Source organism: Panthera onca, chromosome D4 (assembly GCF_046562875.1).
Source record: "Panthera onca isolate mPanOnc1 chromosome D4, mPanOnc1 haplotype 2, whole genome shotgun sequence".
NCBI classification, from domain to species: Eukaryota; Metazoa; Chordata; class Mammalia; order Carnivora; family Felidae; genus Panthera; species Panthera onca.
The window spans coordinates 64,048,042-64,070,290 of record NC_138351.1 but is presented as its reverse complement, the minus strand read 5'-3'; the positions used below and the strand labels follow the sequence as shown (position 1 = coordinate 64,070,290).

General features: G+C 39.4%; 2 protein-coding genes across 4 annotated transcripts; one reads left to right on the top strand and one right to left on the bottom strand.

The window, feature by feature from the left end:
• Positions 1–3,293: 3,293 nt before the first annotated feature.
• On the bottom strand, positions 3,294–16,105 carry ZNF189 (zinc finger protein 189). 3 transcript variants are annotated; one of them, XM_078436635.2, is made up of 3 exons: positions 15,678–16,105; positions 14,843–14,969; positions 3,294–6,088 (listed from the first exon to the last, which is right to left on the bottom strand). In XM_078436635.2, exons 1-3 carry the CDS (start codon positions 15,708–15,710, stop codon positions 4,368–4,370), a joined length of 1,881 nt encoding a protein of 626 aa, XP_078292761.1. In that variant the 5' UTR covers positions 15,711–16,105; the 3' UTR covers positions 3,294–4,367. The 3 variants fall into 3 exon arrangements, with proteins under 3 accessions (XP_078292761.1, XP_078292763.1, XP_078292762.1); XM_078436637.2 differs by having other exon boundaries at positions 14,843–14,924; positions 15,678–16,103; XM_078436636.2 differs by having other exon boundaries at positions 14,843–14,927; positions 15,678–16,101.
• Positions 16,106–16,240: 135 nt separating this feature from the next.
• Positions 16,241–19,349, top strand: MRPL50 (mitochondrial ribosomal protein L50). Its single transcript, XM_078436638.2, has 2 exons — positions 16,241–16,373; positions 18,395–19,349. The coding sequence occupies exons 1-2, from the start codon at positions 16,282–16,284 to the stop codon at positions 18,780–18,782; spliced, it is 480 nt and encodes a 159-aa protein (XP_078292764.1). The 5' UTR covers positions 16,241–16,281; the 3' UTR covers positions 18,783–19,349.
• Positions 19,350–22,249: the final 2,900 nt, after the last annotated feature.

The following is a 22,249-nucleotide window of genomic DNA, read 5'->3' as shown; positions in this document are numbered from 1 at the left end:
CTCTTAAAAAATTCAAGGTCAAACATGTTTCTGCAGACACTTCCAACTTTTCCTTGTCCTGCCCTGGTTTTCCCTGGGAGATTTTATAGGCTAAAGAAGTCAGAGTGTGCTTCTTTGTCCCAGGGATGAAATGACTATCATGTGATGTGACAATTTCTTAGCCATTGAACATGAGAAGCATGTTCTTGAGATCATGGCTTCTGCACAGGAACAAGGACAGGTAGAGAGATATGCACTATGTTTTATTTGTACAAAATGTATTTTGGCAAGTTAAGTGATTTTCCCCCATTCTTTTTGTTATGGAGTACATATGGCTTACTATTCACTTCCCAAAGTCTCCTTGAGGCTAAAGGACTGCTTGAAGCCACTATGCAACTAATACTTACAGTATTAACATAGCACCTGGCAGGTATTTAAAAATACGTTAATTGAACTTGAACCATTGGTGCACTAAAGTAAATGTAACTGTCTATTTTCCATGTGTTATGGTTATAGAGATAGCCTTAACTAAAAAGAAATCAACCTACCCCTTGGCCACCCACCCAAGGCCATAAAACACATTTGAAGGGGATCACGAAGGAAGGTGAAAGGTATTAAATACTGACTAGGAACAGTAATTTTTAAAAAATGATTGGAATATTTGGACTAGATTTTTAAAAGTTGAAATTTATTTTACAAATATGCTCAACTGGGTATGCTGTGTATGCCCCTAGATTTGCTGATGAAACCCTCCTTAAGGAAGGCAGATGAAAACAAAATTTTACCGGAATTAGAGAAATGGAGTACTGTAGTGATTTATTGATTTATTTTGCCACCAAAGGCTTTTACCTGTTTGTTTTAAATGTTACCTGGTTAATTTTATGTTTAAAATTGACTGGGCTAAGAGATGCTGGTAAAATACTATTCCTCGTGTCTGTGAGGGTTTCTGGAAGAGATTTGCATTTGAATCTGTAGACTGAGTAAAGATCAACTTCACAATGCTGGTTTGCATCATCCAATTCATTGAGGGTGTGAACTGAACAAAAAGGCAGAGGAAGGGCAGATTTGCTCTCTGCTTAAGCTGGGGCATCCCTCTTCTCCTGTCCTTGGACATCAGTGCTCCGGTTCTTGAGTCTTTGGACTGGGACTGAACTACACCACTGGCTTTCATGGTTCTCATTTGTAGATTGCATATCATGGGACTTCTTAGCCCTTATAATCACATTAGCTCAAAACTTTCTCCTCCTATTCAATTCCATATTGTCTTTTAAAATGAAGGCATCACAAGATCTGTTGTGTGTGTAGTTTCTGGAAAGGTACCCAGGTGAGTATCAGGTGTACCAGGAACATTTCAAGTGCCACTTGCGTAGGTTTAGTTGTGAAAATTCAGAACTGCACACTTAAAATAGTGTCCCTCCCTCTCTTGTGCATGCACACACAATTTAAATACAAGGAAAATGTTATCACAGAATTATAGGCAGCATTAAGTCCTATCATCTCTTTAGCACAGCGACTCTATTCATCTGCCCTTGTTTACAGGCAGGCTTACCTCCTGCCACATTCCAATCACTGGAGGTTCGCTCTGTGGCTAGTAGGTCCTCTTACAGTTCTGTCTTCAGAAACTATCCTTTTTTCTTGGTCCTTATCTTTTAGACCATCTATAGCATCATCTCCTCTTGAAAGCTTTACTTTCTCCTTCCCTCCTCTTCTGGCATTTCAGGTTCCTGTTATTTCTATCATCCTCTTAGAAAACAACAGTGAACACTGCAGTAACCTTGCTTTAGAAGTTCATCTTTTTGGCTATGCTTTTTATAAGCAATGAATTGTACATACAATCCAGAATTGTTTCACTGCTACTGGAGTTTTGAGATATCGTTCCAGGTTCACATCCAAGGATGTTATGTAATTTTTGTTGGTATATCTCATATGACAATGTCCCCACATTACAATGAGGCAAACAGCCAGAGCTTCTGCTAAGCAAGGTAACCATACACAAAACAGATGCAACTCCAGCAAAAAGCACAATGTCTTAGTGTGCATGCAAACTGCAAAGTATGAAGAATATACTTTGCATTAAGCTTTTCAAAATACTGAGAACAGGTATAAGAACCTCATTATTAGTTTAGACCATGGCCTCTGAACCACTAGTGGACTAGTAAAACGGGGGAGATTTACGGCAGGAGGATAACTGAGGCATCAAATGCACTTTCAGTGGCTTTTTATGCTTTTCATTGGGCTACAAACTGTTTTTGAAAAGTTAACTATATGCTATGAACACCTAATTTGAATAGGAGAGTGCACAATTTCTACATGTATACCATAACACTGACATTTACATGTGCACACACACATATTCTGAGAAGATTTAAGTTTGGAGGTGACATTCAGAATGTCTACAATATTGAAGAAAAGGAGGTTTTTTTCCTCAAGCTATTAGGAAGTTAGAATTGGAGTTCTGGTGTTTTGGAATTCCATATTCAGAAACTAAAAAAATTGTATTTAACCTTAATTGAACTAACCCAGGAAAGGTAACTTACAGGCACACCTCATTCTATTGGTTTGCTTTATTATGCTACTCAGATACTGCATTTTTTCACATATTGAAAGTTTGTGGCAAACCTGTGTCAATTCTATTGATTCCATTTCTCTAAAAGTATTTGCCCACTTTATGTCTCTGTCACACTTTGGTGATTCCTAGAATATCTCAAATATTTTCATTATTATGTTATGCTAATCTGATCAGTGATTGACTCATTCAAAGCTCAGATGATGGTTAGCCCTTTTTAGCAATATTTTAAAATTAAGGTATGTACATTGAATTCTTAGACATAATACCACCGCACACTTAAGTGCAAACATAATTTTTATATGCACTAAGAAACCAAAAAATTAATTTGACTTGCTTCACTCCAATTATCTGCTTCATTGCATTGGTCTGGAACCAAATACACAATATCTCCAAGGTATGCCTGTAGTCACAGGCAGAACAAGTGAGAGCAATTTCTTTTAAATCTTGATCCTAATTTTTTTTTGAAAATTTTAAAAATGTTTATTTTTGAGAGAGAGAAAGAGAGAGTGCGGGAGGGGCAGAGAGAGAGGGAGAGACAGAATCTGAAACAGGCTCCAGGCTCTGAGCTGTCAGCACACAGTCTGATACAGGGCTCAAACTCACTCACTCAGGAGTGAGATCATGACCTGAGCCAAAGTCGGACCTGAACCGACTGAGCCACACAGGCACCCCAATTCTAATTTTCAAATGCAGTATTTGACAGGATAGATTTTGCACTAAAGTAATAAAGAACTCTTACACAAAGCAAAAAACAAAACAGGTTTAATGATTAGAACAGATAAATTAGTAGGTTTATATAACCATTAACTAAGGGAAACCCTAGAACCAGAAATAAGGATTTTAAAATTGCATGCAAAGTCTAGTTACCATAAAAACCAAAGCAATACCAAAATATCTCAGCTTCCTAGCATAGACTCCAGATATTTTTTATTTCCAACTCTTGGTAATCAAAATATGTACACTTTTGCATGCTACTGGTAGTGGAGGAGTAAGATTATTTGTATAGGACTACAATTATGTTTCACAGTTGGGAGGGCACATAAAGAAGTGTCTTCCTCCACTTTGTTGGGCCCATCTTAAAAAAAGGCACTCCCTAAGGTTCCTTGGTAACACCTTTGCTAGGTTTCTTAATTACTCACATAATCTTTACGTGTAAAATTACTGGTCCACTCATTTCACAGATCTGGGAACCACAAGGCATTGGAACTGCTTCTTTAACTCACATGCCAAAAAACTGGCTTTCTTAAGAAATGACCAAAACTTTGGAGAAGCAGTTAAAAAAAGAAAGGAAAAAAAAAACCAAAAAACACCTGGGGCTTTGTTTCCTTGAAAATGTAATCATATGCTTAATTACTAGGCTTTGGCATGCACAGCCAGACACATCATGGAACTGAAAGAACCACCATATAATGGTGGCAGAGGACTTTCTTGAATAATTACGCTACTTTTCTACCTTCAGCTCCCTTGTACCAATGCAGCTTTGTCCTTCTCTCCTTTTTAATTACAATACCAAGTGCTCTGAACCTGGGTTTGACCTCTCTGCTGAAAGATGTGTTAGAAAAGGATGCTTATTTTTTTTTTTTTTTGAAAAGGATGCTTAAATAAATTACTGAGTCTTTCTCTATGATCATCAAAACAAAGAGTAATGGAAGTCTTGAGCTGCCTGTGGGCAGTTGTCCACTATTCACAGAATCTTCAGAAACAATTTGCCTGACACCAAGGAGAATTTATCACTAAACCTGACTCATGTTGAGCCATACTGAAACCGCACTTGGGTAGCTAGTCTCAAGTCAAACTGTGCTCGAACATTTCTTGACATTTATTGCATCCACGTAGAGTGCAATTTTTGATGCTGAATCAGAGATATGCGGCAATTGAAGGCTTCACCACAAGCATCACATTCATGGGTTTCTTGGGTTTTCACCTCTGCGTGGATCTTCTGATGGTTGACAAGGCTGCGCTGTTGACTAAAACTTTTGTCACACTTCTCACACTTGTAAGGTTTCTCTCCTGTGTGTATTCGCTGATGCTGAATAAGGCCTGAGTTCCGGCTAAAGGCCTTCCCACATTCATCACATTTATGGGGTTTATTACCTGTGTGAACACCCTGATGTCGAATAAGGTTACAAAGTTGACTAAAGCTTTTGCCACACTGTCTGCATAGATAAGGTCTCTCACCAGTGTGGATTCTCTGATGTTCAATAAGAAATGAGCTCCGACTGAAGCTTTTCCCACATACAGTACATAGATAGGGTTTTTCACCAGTGTGTATTCTTTGATGTTGTACAAGATGAGCACTGACACTAAAAGTTTTCCCACATTCATCACATTTATAAGATTTTTCCTTGGGATAGACTTCCTGCTGTATAACAAGACTGCAATTTGGATCAAAACTTTCCTTAGTTTCATTGTATGAGTAAGTCTTCTCTCTGGTGTGGATTCTCTGATGCTGAATAAGACCTGAGCTTCTACTAAAGGCTTTTCCACATTCCTCACATTTATGGGGTTTGTCTCCTGTGTGAATTCTCTGATGACGAGTAAGGTTGCACAGTTGACTGAAGCTTTTCCCGCACTCTTTGCACTGATAAGGTCTTTCACCTGTATGGATCCTTTGATGTTCAATAAGAAATGAGCTCCGACTGAAGCTTTTTCCACATTCAATACAAAGAAAAGGCTTCTCACCAGTGTGGATTTTTTGGTGTTGTATAAGGTATGTACTTAATCTAAAAGCTTTTCCACATTCACCACATTTATGGGGTCTTTCCCCAGTGTGAATTCTCTGATGTTCAACAAGTAATGAATTTCGACTAAAGCTTTTCTTACATTTGGTACAGTGATAGGGTTTCTCACCAGTGTGAGTTCTCTGATGTTCAATAAGGTGTGATTTCCAACTGAAGGCTTTTCCACAGTCACTACATTTATGGGGTTTCTCACCTGTGTGGATCCTTTGATGTTTAACAAGGCTCCTTCTCTGGCTGAAGCTCTGTTTACACTGATTACACTGATAGGGTCTCTCTCCAGTGTGGATTCTCTGATGTCTAATAAGGGTTGAGCTCACACTAAAGGTTTTTCCACAATAATTACACTCATAGGGCCTTTCCCCAGTGTGAATTCTCTGATGTTCAATAACAAACGAACTGCGACTAAAACTTTTCCCACATTCATTGCACTGAAAAGGCTTCTCACCAGTATGGACCCTTTGATGTTGAATGAAATGGGCCTTGCGGACAAATCCCTTTCCACATTCTTCACATTTATGGCATTTCTCTTCTGGGTTTGGTCTCTTACGAATAATGTTAGTGTTTCCTCTGAACATTCTCTGTTCCTGGGCCAAAGATTCCCTTGGTATTTCCCATAAGAAGATTCCTCTCTGTTTATCTAACCTACCAACAAGTTCAAAGGTTTCTCTACCTATGGGATCTTGATCAATTTCACTTTTGATTCTTGTAACTATTACACCCTGTGGTTCCACTTCTTCCTCAATTTCCTCAATTTCTTGTTTTACAGTTGGCTCCTCATCCTTATCTCTGTTTAAAACATCTGGAATAATAAATAGAAAATAGAAAATAGAAAATAGAAAGATTAGCCAGGCTCTTTGCTAGCAAGGAGAAATGCTTAGGAAAATAAGATTAAGATAAATCAATCCACTACATCTATAAAATGTGGATGATTACTTCACAGTATTGTTGTAAAAATTAAATTAGTTCCTATACATAAAGCATTTAAGACCATACCTGGCAAAGAATACAAGCTATGTAAATATTATTATTAGTTATCTGATGAAAAGTTTTTCTTAGAGAAGGGGTGTGAAGAGTATTGTTTTTTAACGGAGCAAGCTTTGAAGTTTTAATTTTTTTTAGTAATCTCTACACCCAACATGGGACTCAAACTCACAACCCCAAGATCAAGAGTCACATGTTCCTCTGAATGAGCCAGCTGGGTGCCCAAAAAGAGTGTTTTTATGAGGCAAATGATAAGTTAGTGGGGGTAAGCAGAGTTGGGAGGAAGGGCTGGTGATCAACAGAGAATTATGCAAGGTAAGATGGGCCAACAATGAAATAAAACAAGTAGTGGTGTGATGAATTAGTCTGTCAAAGAAGAAAGGATGACACAGGAAGAAAACAGTAGGTTCTGGGAAATTTGGAATGAAACAACATTGCTGGAGTGTGAGTAGATTAAGTAACTGACAGAAAGGAACACAAAATGATGTTGAGAAAGATAAAAGACAAAAACCAGGAAGCAACAATTAATAAGAATTTACTTATTAAATAAAAAAATAAAAATAAAATAAAAAAAAAAAAAGAATTTATTTATTGCAATCAAAAGCATGCCAGGCATTGTGTAATGATTCAGTATGCAAAGATAAGACATGAAACTTCCTACCAAATAAAATGAATGACAAGTATACTGGGGAAAGAAAATAAAATGGTAAAATATTAAGTAAAGCAATTCCTGTATCAAGAGACAAAACAGCTTTAAAAAAAAATGGGTTGGAGTGACATGGAGTCTATGATATAGAATGACAAAAATAAATACAAAGGAACACAGTCAAGGTTAATGAAAGAAACAGGGAAAAGCAGTGTGTGGTAACCTCACCTACCACAAATCACCCCACGTTCTTCAAGTATACATGATTCTTACTCTTCCAAAGATGTAAAAGCCACATTGGAACCATCTGGTTCCAACTGAGAGTCTCTAAGACATCTGAGAAATGAAAATCTTGCATGTGTTAAGGAAAATAACATAATGGTCTATGATGTAAACAGAGTGGCATATAGAACACTTAAGTCTGCCTCTGACTTCTTTCTTTTCTCTCTTGCTTTCTGCTGGATAATTCCACATATTTGGTTGATCACTACCAAATATATATTTGGCCCTAAACAATTTCCTTTTTTAGACTTCCTCTTTTCTCTTAATTTTCTAACCTTCTACCTTTGGAGTCATCTTCGAATTTTTCTTCACTTTAAACCAGTCATTAAGTTATTTTATTCCAAAAAGCCTTCTCTTATTCCTCTAAGAAACTAGTAGAAACTTTATTTTTGCTTATACTACTTACAGTATTCTCTCTCAAATTCACTTCACTGGACTGCTTTCTTTCACACAATGAAAAAGGATCAAAGAACTCCCTCAACTTTCTGCCCCCTTCCTATAAAATTATATGCAATGGCACATGAAGATCTATCCCATTCCTATCCAAGCTGAATTCATCTACCTTCTCTTTATCCCACTTGTCTCTGAGTGTTTGTTCAATTATTAGCATTTTTCCCTTTTTCTTCCATCTGTATTCTCCATTGTCCAACATATCAACATGCATACAAATATGCTCAGCATACAAATATGTCCAACTATATCTTGAACTTGAAATCCTTCTCTTAATGAAATCCAAATTTGTGAAATAAAATTTTAACTCTGTAGCTCTCCATTTCCCAACTATGTTTTCCATGCCCAACATCTTCCCATTCAATCTGTGAAATCTGGCTTTGGTTTCCAGCATCTAGAGATGCTTCTTATGAAATCACCAATAACTCTTGAATAACAAATACAACGAACATTTTTCAGTCCTTTATTCAGCAGCATCTGACACTGTCAATTATTCCCATTTTGACACTATCTGTTTTTGGTTTCTATGCTGTTATTGTATTAAGTTTCTATGCTGTTGTTGTATGCTATATGTATGTATTGTTGTATGTTGCATTTTTCTAGTCCCCTCCCTACTTTTTCTTTGGCCTTTTCTAAAAAATCTCCTTCATGTATTTTTCTTCCTTTGTCAACTGCTGTTTGACAAGGTTACTGTTACCAATAATGTTTACATTCCTTTCTTTTAAGCTTATTTATTTATTTATTTATTTATTTATTGAGAGAGAGAGAGAGAGAGAGAGAGAGGAGACACAGAATCCCAAGCAAGCTCTCCACTGTCAGTGCAGAGCCTGACAGGAGGGCTCAGTCTCACAAACTGAGCTCATGACCTTAGCCAAAGTCAAGAGTTATATGCTTAACTGACTAAGCCACTCAGGTGCCCCACCCATGTTTACATTCTTACCTTGCTCTATATTCATACTCAGGATATCGCCACTTACATGCCTCAAAAAGGGCTTGCAATTAACATGATCCTCATCATCTGCTGTCATGTAGGTCTCTACCTCTAATTATCTTCTCTTAACGGGCATCCTCATCCATTACCCAAAGTAGAAAATCATCCTAGATTTCTCCATTTTTCTTTTTGTTACCCAATCACCAAAACCAAAGATCTGACTCTCTAGTATCTACCCTCTTCCCATGTTTTCTCTGGATGATGCAAAAGCCATCTAATAATCCTTCACTCTAGTCTTTAAGTTGCCCCCACACCATACCTACTGCGCTGCATCCAGAGAGATGTACAGGAAATGGAATTCCAGTCACATCACCACCTGTAGGTTCACTAGTACTCTATCACCTCTAGGATCAAATTAAAGCTCTTTACATTATGATACTCAGTGCTTCACAACAGGTTCTCTAAACCTCAAGTCACCCTTCTACCCACTTTCTCACACTGGAATTGGGCAAATTGCTTATGTTAATGTTTTATACCATTTCATTGCATATCTCGTTTACTAAATGTCCCCCAGCATTGTTTACCTGGTCAACTCTTGGTTGCTCTTTAGGACTCAATTCAAAGCAACAGTTCCTCCACAAAGCCTTCACTAAGTCCACTAGACAGATTAGGTGTTCTGTTTTTTATCACCAGTCCTCATCCACAACTGTATTACAGCTATTACTTCACTGCTGTTTTAACTGTTTGTGTTCGTCTCTTCTATGGGTTTGTAAATTCCTTGTGAGAAGGGGAAGTCTCTCTTAATGTTTACCCAGTGGTTACTGTTCCAGGGGTTTTACTCAAAGGAGTAAGACAAATTCTTATTTGCAGACAATATGAATGTCTAACTAAAATTTCTAGAAGAATTAAGTGAAATATAATAGCAACATGAAGACTAAGCTATAAAATAAATACTGGTACTTACTGCCAAGGATAACCAGTTGGGAAATGTTATAGAAAAATAAAATATGCTTTTCATGATAACAAAACCATAAAACCTATGAATAAATCTTACAAGAACTGTACGAGATCCACAGAGATAAACCATAAACTTTTTCTGAAGGACTTAAGACAGATAAATAGAGTCAACCAAATTGCTAAAGAGATTCAATATTATAAGGATCTTAATTCTTCCTAAAACAATCTATGAACCCAATTGTATTCCAATCAAAATCTTATGAACTAATTAAAAACCCCAATGAATCTAAATCTCAACTGGAAGAATGCAGAAAACTAGCTAAGTGTATCCTGGAAAAGAATATAAGAGAATGATTTATCATGCTAGATATAAAATGCAATATATTGCTAAGTAAAATAGAGATGCTCTGGCACAAAAATAAACAGGTCAAAGAGATAGGTAAAGAAAACAAGTGACTTCAGTCTTGTACACAAAGCAGCACAGAAAGGACTATCTGTGAAATCTGGGCTTGTTAGCTATAATCACCTTCTGAGGTCTCTGCCATGCTTGTCTTATGTTCCCATCCTGTGATCATAGCTAATTTGTCTAGAGTACCGCTGACTCAAAGTGCATCTCTCCCAGGAATTTGGAATTAAAAATGAAATATGCAGTTATTCTGAACATGACAGAATTGTAACCTATCAACTCAGAAGCTATAGGGACAAAAGCATGTGGATATGAGGAGGAAAGACTAATCTACCAAGGAGAAAGAAACAAAATGCAAGGGTTAATCACTGACTTCCTGAGCGCACCAATTTTTGGGTTTAGTCCTTTTCTGATATCCAGTTGCAATCATGCTTATATATCCTATGAGCCACCTATGTCCCTACAGTAAGTTCTCTTGTTGGCTTAAGCTAGTTTGAGTTGATTCCTATAATCTTTAATCCGTTTTAATAATATGCTAGCTGAGAAGAGAGACAAAAAGCAAGGAAATGGTAAAGTGGAAGTGGCTAAACTTTAGGAAAGAACAAGAGTTACCACACATTTTCTAAAAAGGGCCAGACAATAAATATTTTTAGTTTTGTTAGCTAAAAATGGTCTCTGCTTCAACTATTCAACTCTGTCACTATAGCGTGAAAGTAGTGTCAGATAATACACAAAGGATTGGGCATGTCCATGTTTCAATAAAACTTTATTTATAAAAATGGACAGTGCCAGATTTGGGCTGTGGACCATAGTTGCTAACCCTAGTATCTAAAAAAGTATAAAAAGAACAGTTTTCTTGGTAAAAGAATGACAGAATGGGGAAGACTTGCATTCTTAGCGCTAGCACAGTGCTTGATTAACTATTTATTGAATGGATGAGTAGTTGAACAAATAACTGAAAAGAGACTATAATCAAAGAACTGAAGCAATGAGATTAAGGTCTTACAGGTACAGCAATTCCCAATTCTGTCAAGGTCCAATAAGGTTCAAGCAGACTGAAAAGGAGTCATTAAAATTAAAGAAGTCCAGTTCATTTCAAAGAACTGAGATCAAGCTGTCAGCTGTATTATCAATGTTGTTACTAAAGTTTTTAAGTAAAAATCAGCATGGAAAGGAGAAAGGTATTAAATAAAGGACCAAAATTAAAACTGGAAAAGTATTGTATTAAGTAAAGCAGCAAGATGAAGTGCAGGAAAGCACTATATTAGAAAAGTTAAGCGGGCACCTGGGTAGCTCAGTCATTTAAGTGTCAGGCTTTGGCTCAAGTCATGATCTCGCGGTTCGTGATTTTGAGCCCCGCACTGGGCTCTGTGCTGACAGCTCAGAGCCTGGAGCCTGCTTCAGATTCTGTGTCTCCTCTCTCTCTCTCTCTGCCTCTCCCCCACTCATACTATGTCTCTCTCTTTCTCTCAAAAATAAATAAACATTAAAAAAATTAAAGAAAAAAAGGTTAAGTAATTGTGATTTTTCATCAAGGGAATGGAGACAGAGTCTACAGAGGAAGATGAAAAGATTGTGGAGGGAGAAAGAACTGATAAAAAGCTGTAGTTCAGCTAAAATGAGAGCCTGAAAGTAGATCACAGATGGGCTCACTGCCATGCCTTCATCCATATGGTACTCACATTTTACAGTAGTAGGGACAGGCAAGACTGGGCATTTGCCTGGTTCTATCAACCAGGATACCATATGTGTGGATAAAGCTGGCAGTGACTCAGAGACACCATAGCATATTGGGAGAAAAAAATCAGCAGCTGATCTGGCTAGAGACTGAAGTGGTGTGCAGGAAGTAATAGATGATGTTAGAAAGCTAGGCAGGGGCTATTTAGAGAGGCCCTGGTAGGTAGGACAAGAAATTAAATTTTTTATTAAGCTCTCAGGAATCTGAAATTGTAAGCAGTTAACTAACAAAATCACTTTGGTGGCAGTGAATAGAATGTATTAAAAGAAAGGGAGTTGGAGGCAAGAGGCTAGTTTATGGGCTAATGCAATAATCTGTTCAAGAGGTACCAATCTTTTTCTTGTTTTTATGTTTACTTAATTTTGAGAAAGAGAGAAAGGGAAAGATAGTGTGTAAGTGGGGGAGAGAGGCAGAGAGAGAGACACACACAGAATCCAAAGCAGGCTCTAGGCTCCGAGCTGTCAGCACACAGCCTGATGCAGGGCTTAAACCCACAAACTGCGAGATCATGACCTGAGTCAAAGTTGGATGCTTAACCAACTGAGCCACCCAGGAGCCACAAGAGGTTCTGAGTCTTAAGTATAGTAATTCAGTTATACAAATATTTAAAGGCATATAATATATACCTGGTTCTGTGCTAAGTGCTGGAGAAATCAAATGAAAAAATATATAGTTACCATCCTCATGGAGACCAGTCTGGTTAGAGAAATAACATAAAGAATGACTAGAGTACAGTCATTTGATAAATTGATCGTAAACTGTGCATACAGTTGAGAAATTCAACAGAAGTGCAGCACAGTGCAATACATGGCAGCACAGAGAGGAGTACTTAATTCTGAAGAGAAGGTCCTTGAGATCTTAATGGTTATTTGAGACTGGCCAGGTGTGAGTTATTTATGTGGTCTTCAAAAGGAGATGCTGAAGATTTTGGAGCTCTTAGAGAAGATAATAGGTATGATGACGATAGCAATCAACATTTATACTATACTTAGTACATGCTAACCAGTGTCCTAAGTGCTTTACACATATTAACTCAGTTAGTACTCACAGTAACCCTAAGAAGTAAGTGCTATTATTACTGCCATAATACTGCCATTACTGGGTAAAAAAGAAACAGGCATGGAAAGGTTATATAATTCACCCATGGTCACAAGGCTTCTAAGTGGTGGAACCAGGACTTTTGCTTAGGCAGTTAGGCTTCAATTGCTTCTCTTAGGTAGAGATAAAGATCTGGGACTCATCACAGTGGTAGGTGATGACCTGACTGCAGATAAGGTTCGCCAAAGAAAGCATGTAGATGGAGAGGAAAGCAATACAAGTAAGCAATAAAGAGCTTCAAATACATAAAGAGAGGTGAAATAAAATAAGGTCCAAGTGTCTATTCCATTTGACAATTAGGCTATTAAAGTAGAATGCTAAACAATTTAAGGGGAAGGGTAGAGGCAAGAAAAGGGGCTTAGAGATAATGGTAGGGAAAGTAAAGAATATACATTAACTACTCTTACAAAAACTTGGCTGTAAGTGAACAAGGAGCAGGTTACAGGCTCTCTCAAGGGACAGCCACTCCCCACCCCCCCCCCCCCCCCCGGCCCTACTTTCCCCAACTGGAAGAGTCATAAACATACCCATCACCAAAATAAAGTTACCAGAGGAGAAGGAATAGAGACTGAAGTTGTAAGGGAAAAAAAAAAAAAAAAAAAAAAGATGACGGATAAGTTCTTGGAGAAGTGAGGAAAAAGGAGCAGACCTAAGCGTACACACGAGGGGCAGAAAGTTAGAGTTCATATTCAGTGGCCTCTATCTTCTCTGTGAAACAGAAAGTGAGGTCTACTACTGAGTGATGGACCCAAGGAAAACTTTTTTAAGTTTTTGGAATGGTCACTAAAGGGAAGAAGAGAATGAGCAAATCAATGATAAAAAATTGGCTGAGATGTAAAAACCCACTGGAGACTATTAGAAAAGCCATGCATATATCCAGGGCATTAATCCTTTCAGTTAAACAATTTCCCCTGCTGTGCTTGGCAACTCAGGAGAAAAAGCTGATTTTATAACCAATACAGAATATGAAGTTTGCAGAATGGGTAGAGCACAATGACAAGGTGGCAAGAGAGCATGCTGGTGATAATTCATATGTAGGTCCATGGAATAGATGAAGAGGTGAAGTTAGAAGAGGACTGATAATCTGGGAGGAAAAAGGAGAAATCAAGGAACAAGTAGCACGACTGGGAATAAGCTGGTTTGGGAGGAAATGAGTAGAAGATGTAGAAGCGTAAGAAATTGTAGTAAGCTCTACATGGGCAGAGATCATGTCTGTTTTGGTCACCCCTGTTTAGTTATGGTCTAAGATAAAAACAATGGCTGAAGAATTTTCAAAGACTAAGATACTGGGGCTTAAGATTTGCCTGCCTTGACAAAATTGAGGGTTGATCACTGATGTGACTTGCTGAACAAAAAAGGAAAGCAAGGTTCCTGAAGACAACATGGTCAGGATATAGCCAGGCTTAAATAATGGCTGCATCACTGATGGCATAGGTTAGCATAGAGAGATTCTGAAATGTGACAAAATCTACGTGTGACAGACCAAACAATGTTGGCAGATGACAGCAGAAGAGAACTGGGTGGGTAGAGCAAGACTGCTGAAGCCTCCAAAGGGAGATTTTGTTTGAAGGGTTAAAACTAACGCTTTGGGAACAATACTGAAAAGCCAGGAGAATAGTAACTTCTCCCTTCCAGCCTTGAGACAAAGGATAGGGAAAAAGGAGGATGTGGGAGAGTAAGCAGCCTCTGCCAGAGAAGTGGTGTCCTTGGGAAAGTGCCAGTTTTCAGTTAAGGCCAGGAGGGGTAAGGAACATTATGTGAAGAAGAACAGGGGCTCCAGAAGGCAGAGTGAAAAGGGGTGGGAGGAAAGCAGTGGGAGGATGAGCCAGGAGGGAAAGTGCAGAGCAGTATGGGAATGAGATTATGAAGATAAGAAGCCAGAAAGGCTTGTATTTTGGTTTTTGCAAGGACACTACAGACGAGAGTCATGGAAACAATTAATGGCCAAAATGTTTGAATCTGAACTTTGGAACAAAGTGGTACTCGTGGTGGTTCAAGTGTTCTCAGGGTCTGATTTCTTATAGCTTCTTAGATATTTTAATCAGAGGAACAAAAGATTCTTACCCAGTGAGACCAGGTTTCCATAATTCTCCATCATGACATCTTTATACAGGCTTCTCTGAGCTGGATCCAGATAATCCCACTCCTCCTGGGTAAAAAACACAGCCACATCCTCAAATGTCAGCAACCCCTGAAATAGTACGATTTCTGTAGTCAGTTCTTGTTGTCTCAAGGACAATTCTACCACTGAAAGTAGCCGAAGCAATCACTTTTCAGAGCCGGGTAGTCTAGGAGGAACATGATTACCCAGAGATCCAAATGGGGCCCAATTCTGTATCAGACAAGCACCTCCAACTAGAGGGCAACTGAACTGGATCCTGGTCGTCAGTAGTGATGGTCCTAAGGATAGAGCTTTTCTGGCTGAATCATTATACCCTAACACTTTTATTTTAGTAAGTTGCCCCAAGGCCTCCCCAAGTTTCCTGCACCTCATTGCCCGGCTCCATCCAACTCTATTAGCAGTGGCTTGAGACCCTGTTCAATTCAATTGCAGGAAGTTCTCTAAGCGTCTACCTGGGGTCCTAGCTTCGTGACAGGCGCACAAGACACAGGGAAGAGTCAAAAATGGTGCCTCATCTGGAAGAACTCACAAATGAGAGCGCTTGTTTGCAGCATTACTAATTTTCTTCAGCTAATTTATCAAGTCGCTCTTGAAGGGCCAAGTGGGCGATTTGGTCGCGAGGCGCAATCCGGACCACTACGGAGTACTTCCTTGCACAGCGCTGGCCTTAAAGACCACGGTCGTGGGGTTGGGGGCGGGGGTGGTGGGGCAGGGTGGGTAGCGCGGCCTAGCTCCAGTAGTGGCCAGAGAACGGGGATACCCAGAGGGGCGACTTACCTTTGGCTCCGGCGGGGGGCTCGGGGAGGCCATCTCCAGGACAGAAAATCAAGACGGGAACCCGGGAAAGCCGCAAGGAAAGGAGCTTCTCGTGAGGCCTACCCGGCCGTTGGAAATTAGGCCCCACGAAGGCGAGGCCTCCAGGCTGGGTCTGGCCAGGTCCTGCCTCGGTCCCAGAGCGGTCACGACCCCAGCAGCATATCAGACCCACTACTTGGTTGTCCCCCAACTCCAAATTCCCTCCCCACTTAGCTGCGCAGCCTTCCAGGCCTCACTAGAGCCTCCTCCCAGTTGCCAGTTCCTCCTCCTTTCAGCCAAGGAGCGCTATGACCGCCCGCCCCCGGACCAGAAGGCGTCACCCGGAACCTTCCCGGGACGCCCCCCAACTACAACTCCCGTCGTGCTCTGAGAGCGCGCCTCGGTCCAGCCTCCGCCGGCAAGACCCATCGGACTACATTTTCCGGCGTGCAAAGCGGGAGGGAGCCTCTGGGGAGGCTTAACAGGAAAAAGGGAACACCTATCACTAAGCTTACACTTGATTGGCTGGTCTTGGCGCGTCACTGCCGGCTGGGGGCAGAGCCCCAGCCGGTAGCTCTCCTCCGAGATGGCGGCGCTGTCAGTGTCTGGCGTTACCAGAAGAGGCCTCACGTGGATAGTCTTAGGGGCACCACGCAGAGAATTTTGGTCTCGATTCAGGTAAAGCGGAAGGTTAGATGGTGGGTCTCGTTCAGCGAAAGTGAGAGAAACTGAGGAGGATGAAAGGACGAATTCAAAAGTGGGAGTTCTGCTATTAGGACGGTACCCTGGCCCTGCGCCTGACTTGGGATAGGACGAGAAAGTACGTTAGGTTCTGAGTTCAGAGGCTTCAGCGCGGGTGTCCTTGAGTGGTGGGGCCCAGTCTTGGCCTCAGTTTTCTCATCTTATAACGGAAATGCCGCCCCCTTTCCCTTCCACTTCACTCGTTAGTGTAGTAAGCAAACAGTACTGACCATGTGTTCCAGGCACCGACTGTGGTATCAGGATACAAGTGGTTCGTTTGGAACGAGTAACGCGGAACATGAACGTGAAAGTGCTCCGTAAACTAAGTGCATTTGCGCGGGGTATTTCTTCACAAGCTAGATTCAGAAATGAAGCGTGGCCTCCTCGTTTTGTTCGTTTGTCCATTCATTGATTCATCAACAGATAGTTACTAAACGCCCTCTCAGGCCCAGCATTTCCCTAAGTAGGTTACAGCAGTGGAAGCAAAGTCCCTTCTCAGAGCTTAAGTGCTCTGGCATATGGGGAAACGGTGGCCCCATAGGAAGTATTTTGCTGAAAGCAAGTTAATGGCACAGCTGGAACCCGTCTTTGACTCTCCATCTACTGCTTTTCCCCAACACGGGGCTCAAACCCACAAACTGCGAGATCATGACCTGAGCCGAAGTCGGACGCTCAACCGGCTGAGCCACCCAGGCGTCCCTCTTTTCTTTTCTTTTCTTTTCTTTTCTTTTCTTTTCTTTTCTTTTCTTTTCTTTTCTTTTCTCTTTTCTTTTCTTTTCTTTTCTTTCTTTTCCTTCCTTCCTCCCTCTCCCCCTCCCTCCCTCCCTCCCCTTCCTTCCTTCTGTACTTCGTCCTTCCTCCCCCCCCCCCCCCCCCACACACACACATCATTCATTTCTGGTGCCTCCCAATTTTTGTAGTGATGACCAATCCCAGTCAGATACCAGCTCCATGGAAAACAAGAGTGAGTAATATTTCATTAAGCACTGAAATAGTGTATTAGGCAGATTTCCTCACGTTGGCCCATGTACTCAGTAGTAGTTATCCAAGCAGTTTTCAAAGGACCCCAAATCAATAAAACAGGTTTCTGTATTCAGGAGTTTATAATCTGGTACAGTGGTTCTTAACCAGAGATAATTTTGCCTATCAGGGGGCGTTTGGCAATGTCCTTTGGTTATGACTGAAGCATAGGATGCTCCTCGCATTTACCCTGCCCTGGGTAGAGGCCAGGGATGCTGCTGAGCATCTTACAGTTACAGGATAGCCTCCTACAACAAAGAATTATCTGGTCCAAAATGTCAAGTGTTTGGGCTGAGAAACCGTGATCTAGTAAGAGAAATAGAATGTAAATAAATAAAACTCTGGTACGATGACGTGTGCCGTGAAAGCAATATAAAGCGCTATACTAGATCAGAGGAATTTATAGTTATATTTGGAGAAATCAAGTAAAACTCCTTGGAAGAGAACAGTTCTGTTCTAGGACTTAAAGTAAGATTTCAATAGGCAAAGATGAAATTGGCATCTCCTGTAGGATGTAACTTGAGGTAACACATGGCCTCAGGAAAGTGGGAAACAGAATGTAGTAGTTTAGTGTGGGTAGGGCATGGAGTGTTTATAGTAGATTTGTAGGACATGAGGTTAGAGCGGTTGGTTGGGTTTGGAAACTGGGAATCCCAGACAGGCGATTTACCTCTTTACGTGTTCTTAGGAATTCTTACAGCATGTGAAATCTGTAAGTAGCTTTTCTTTTCTGTCTGTATCAGCTCAGTTCAACTCTAAGCTTCCAAAGGCAGGCACCTATCTTATTCTTCTCTCTACAGTGCCCAGAAGAGTAGTAAGTGTGCAAATTATTGGTTGATTTAGATAGATGGGTAAGATTAGGTCTGGTGTTTGTCAGTTTGTCAGCTGCATTAGTGCAGTTAACCAGAGATTCACATACTTGTTTTTGACCATTCTAGAAAAGAGAAAAAGCTAGTGGTGGCTGAGACACTAGAAGAAGTGAAGAAAGAGCCTATTTTGGTGTGTCCACCCTTACGAAGCCGAACATACATACCACCTGAAGATCTCCAGAGTCGTTTGGAATCTTGTGTCAAAGAAATTTTTGGTTCCTCTGTCGGTAACAGTTGGCAGGATGTGTCCCTGGAAGATGGCCTTCTGAAGTTCAGTTTCTTGGCACGTTTAGCTGATGACTTGGGCCATGCAGTGCCCAACTCCAGGCTTCACCAGATGTGCAGGGTCAGAGATGTTCTTGATTTCTATAATGTGCCTATTAGGGATCAATCTAAATTTGATGAGCTTACTGCTAGTAATCTGCCTCCCAATGTAAAAATCACTTGGGGTTACTGAGCAGAAGAGGAGCTCGTTAAGATCATTTTGTCCTGAGCAAGGGGGCTGGTTATTAATTAGACTTTTGATACGTTACCATGTGAAATGCTATCAGAACTGTTCTCTAAACCCACTTTTTCTGTGGAAGGATGAATTATCTCTTTTTCTCATCATGAATTAACAAGTAACAAGATTTTCTTTTTTCATGTTTGCTGGAACTTTGTTTTTTTAATGGAATCAAGTCTTTAATCATGTATGAAAATTTCCTTCTTTGGAGGACACTATAATTAAACTTGGGTTTAAGATACAAGGCTATTATATGTTCACACATGGTCTTTATTTTTTACGCATAAATTAGTAGATGCAAAAACAGGTTTTAATCCTGTTAGGACTCTTAAACCTAAGGTGGTATTAATTATGTATAGTACATATACAAATAAGGAAACGTAGATATGTATAAAAGAAATGTAAAAATCTATGTACAGCAAGTTGTTTCTTTCATTGCTTTACTACAAGAGTAAAAATAGTAGAAAATGATACTGTTCATTCTAGATTAATCTCTTTTGGAATTAAAGTAAATTTCTTGAAGAGTGTTGTGTATTTTTAAATTTTTTAAAGGTGAAATTTGTGGGTTGCCTGAATGTCTCAGTCGATTAAGCATCCGACTCTTGATCTCAGCTCAGGTCTTGATCTCAGGTTGTGAGTTCAAGCCCCACGTTGGGCTCCATGCCGAGTGTGAAGCCTACTAAAAAAAAAAGTAAAATTTGCTTTTTTGCCTTATCATTTCCTTAATTTAAGTATTATAAACGAAAGAATATATATGCCAGCTATGAAGTGCTGTGATTTTTCTTAAAAGAGATATGCCAGCTTCTGTATCTAAATGAATATGCTCTTCAAAGGAGATGATGTTTATTTCAAAACCTTTATCTTTTCTGTAACTTTTTATTTTTTTTAATTTATATTTGAGAGAGAGAGAGAGACAGCACGCAAGCTGTCTGCAAGGGGCAGAGAGAGAGAGAGGAAGACACAGAATCCAAAGCAGGCTCTAGACTCTGAGCTGCCAGCACAGAGCCCAATGCAGGCCTCGAACTCCCGAACTACTCCCGAACTGTTAGACCGTGACCTGAGCCAAAGTCAGTCAGTTAACTGACTGAGCCACCCAGGCACCCCTTTTCTGTAGCTTTTTAAAAGCAGCTTTGAATACCTATGGGTATCCACTAGGGCCGTAAGTCTTTGCAGACTTTGGTGTACTCAATTTGTGGAAATAACTCAAATAGCAAGTTACCAGACAGTTCTGAATTACAGATGTTAGATGAGGAAGTGATTAAATTAGGGATTATTTTTGTTTAGACTTTAGATAATGGCTAGAGAGTAATAAGAGGAAGAAGGAATTTCTTATATTTTACCTTGACTACTTACAGTTCTGAAAGAAAAGTGACAGGTTTTAAACAAAGGAAATTGCATTTATTTTCTTTCTCGGGATGACTACTTTGAAGAGGGCAAAAATCATGTGGGTGTATAAATTCTGGCACATTAGAAAAATTAGTTACATTACAGTCATGCCCAATAAACATCAGCAGATGATCAGGTTTTTAATAACCTGTACATTAAAGAGTTTTTCAGAAGCCTGGAGTATCAGAGTGTCTGGAGCTTAAATATCAGAGCTATTATATACCTTCTATGTGAGAGGGTTTCAGTATGGAAATATTTGAATTTTACATACAGGATTTGATCATTTCATTTCCCCCACAACTTTTATTTCTGATCTGGAGACAGGAAAATGTATAAAGGGCATGATGGAAGTAATGGATGATAAAGGCGGTTTGAAAAAACAATTGGTTTCAGCTGGAGAACTGTAAAACCAGGCTTCTCATGAATGTAAAGGCAGAAGAAATTCTTTGTAGACTGGAGCTGTGTTTCTCAAAATCCAATGTGCATACAAGTCACTTGGTGGTCTTTTTAAAATGCAGATTCTTATTCCATAAGTCAAAAGTGGGTCCTGAGCTTCTGTGTATCTAAAAACCTCCTAGGCAATGGTGATAATGTTTTGAGTAACATGGCCCTAGACCCTAGTATTGAAGTGGGAAAGTTCCAACTCTGAAGCAGCAATCCTGGAAAGTTGAGCTACCAGAAAAGATAAACTGCACATCCATCAATAACTCTAGAGGGCGTCACTGTTCTACAGTCCAACACAATAAACATACCAGAATAATGACCTTAGGTTTTCCTGAAGATTAAGTTAGGTTTGCTAACTTATTCACTTAAGTAACCAAACTTGATATAATTCTAAAAGGTTACATTTGTAAAACTTAAGTGATTACTGTATAGAAGGAGTTGTCCATTAATTTTACTTAGTTGGATCTTTGAACTCCATAAATATACTTACAAAAACCCTGATGATAAAATATTCAGGGTTAATAGAAATAGTCTTGTACAAACAATATGTATTTTAAGCCACATAAGTAGACTTCTCCCTCTCCTTTTTAATTTTAATGTCATTTTTCTGATTATAAAAGCACATTTTTTTAAAAATTTGGAAAAGACAAAAAATACCATTTCCATCTTACTGCTCAGATAATCACTTAATATACTAGTACATTTTTAAATGAAAATAAACTTTTCTCCTGTATTTTAAAATTTACTGTGACATTGTCCCCCTGCTCCCTTCACTCTATGAGTGTTTCTACATTTTAAAAGTCCTTAATAAATTTGATTAATAATGCATTATTCCATAACTGGATGTTAAGTACAGTAGTCCCTTCTTAACCTTGGGGAGATGCATTTCAAGCCATCCAGTGGATGCCTGAAACCCTGTATAGTACTGAACCCTATATATACTATGTTTTTTCCTATGCATACAGACCTATGATAGCTTAATTTATAATTAGGCACAGTAAGAGATTAACAATGACTAATAATAAAATAGAACAATTATAACAATATGTTGTAATAAATGTTATGTGAAGGTGGTCTCTGATGGTATCTTATTGTACTCACCCTTCTTGTGATGATGTGAGATGATAAAATGCCTATGTGATGAGATGAAGTGAGGTGAATGATCTAGGTGTTGTAATGTAGCATTAGGCTACTATTGACCTGATTTACATCAGAAGGAGGCTTATCTACTTGGAGACTGGGGATGACTGCAGGTAACTCAAACTGTGGAAGGTGAAACTGTAGCTAAGGGGTAGGGGTGGGAGGACTACTGGAATTATTCAACCAATATTCTATTACTGGATAATTAAATTATTGCCAGTTTTTTGCTTTTATTCTTATCTATTTGTTTTAATCTGGCTTTTTTATAGTTGAGTATTGGTCTGCCATAAAACTCCCTTTTACTCAGAAATGGAAATCATTCCACTGTAAATTTCTTGACTCTGAACCTAGGAATGGGCAACTTGGTCCTGCTTCCGTGTGTGTGTGTGTGTGTGTGTGTGTGTGTGTGTGTTTTAATAAATATTTATTAATCTCAAGTCATCCTTTTGGCA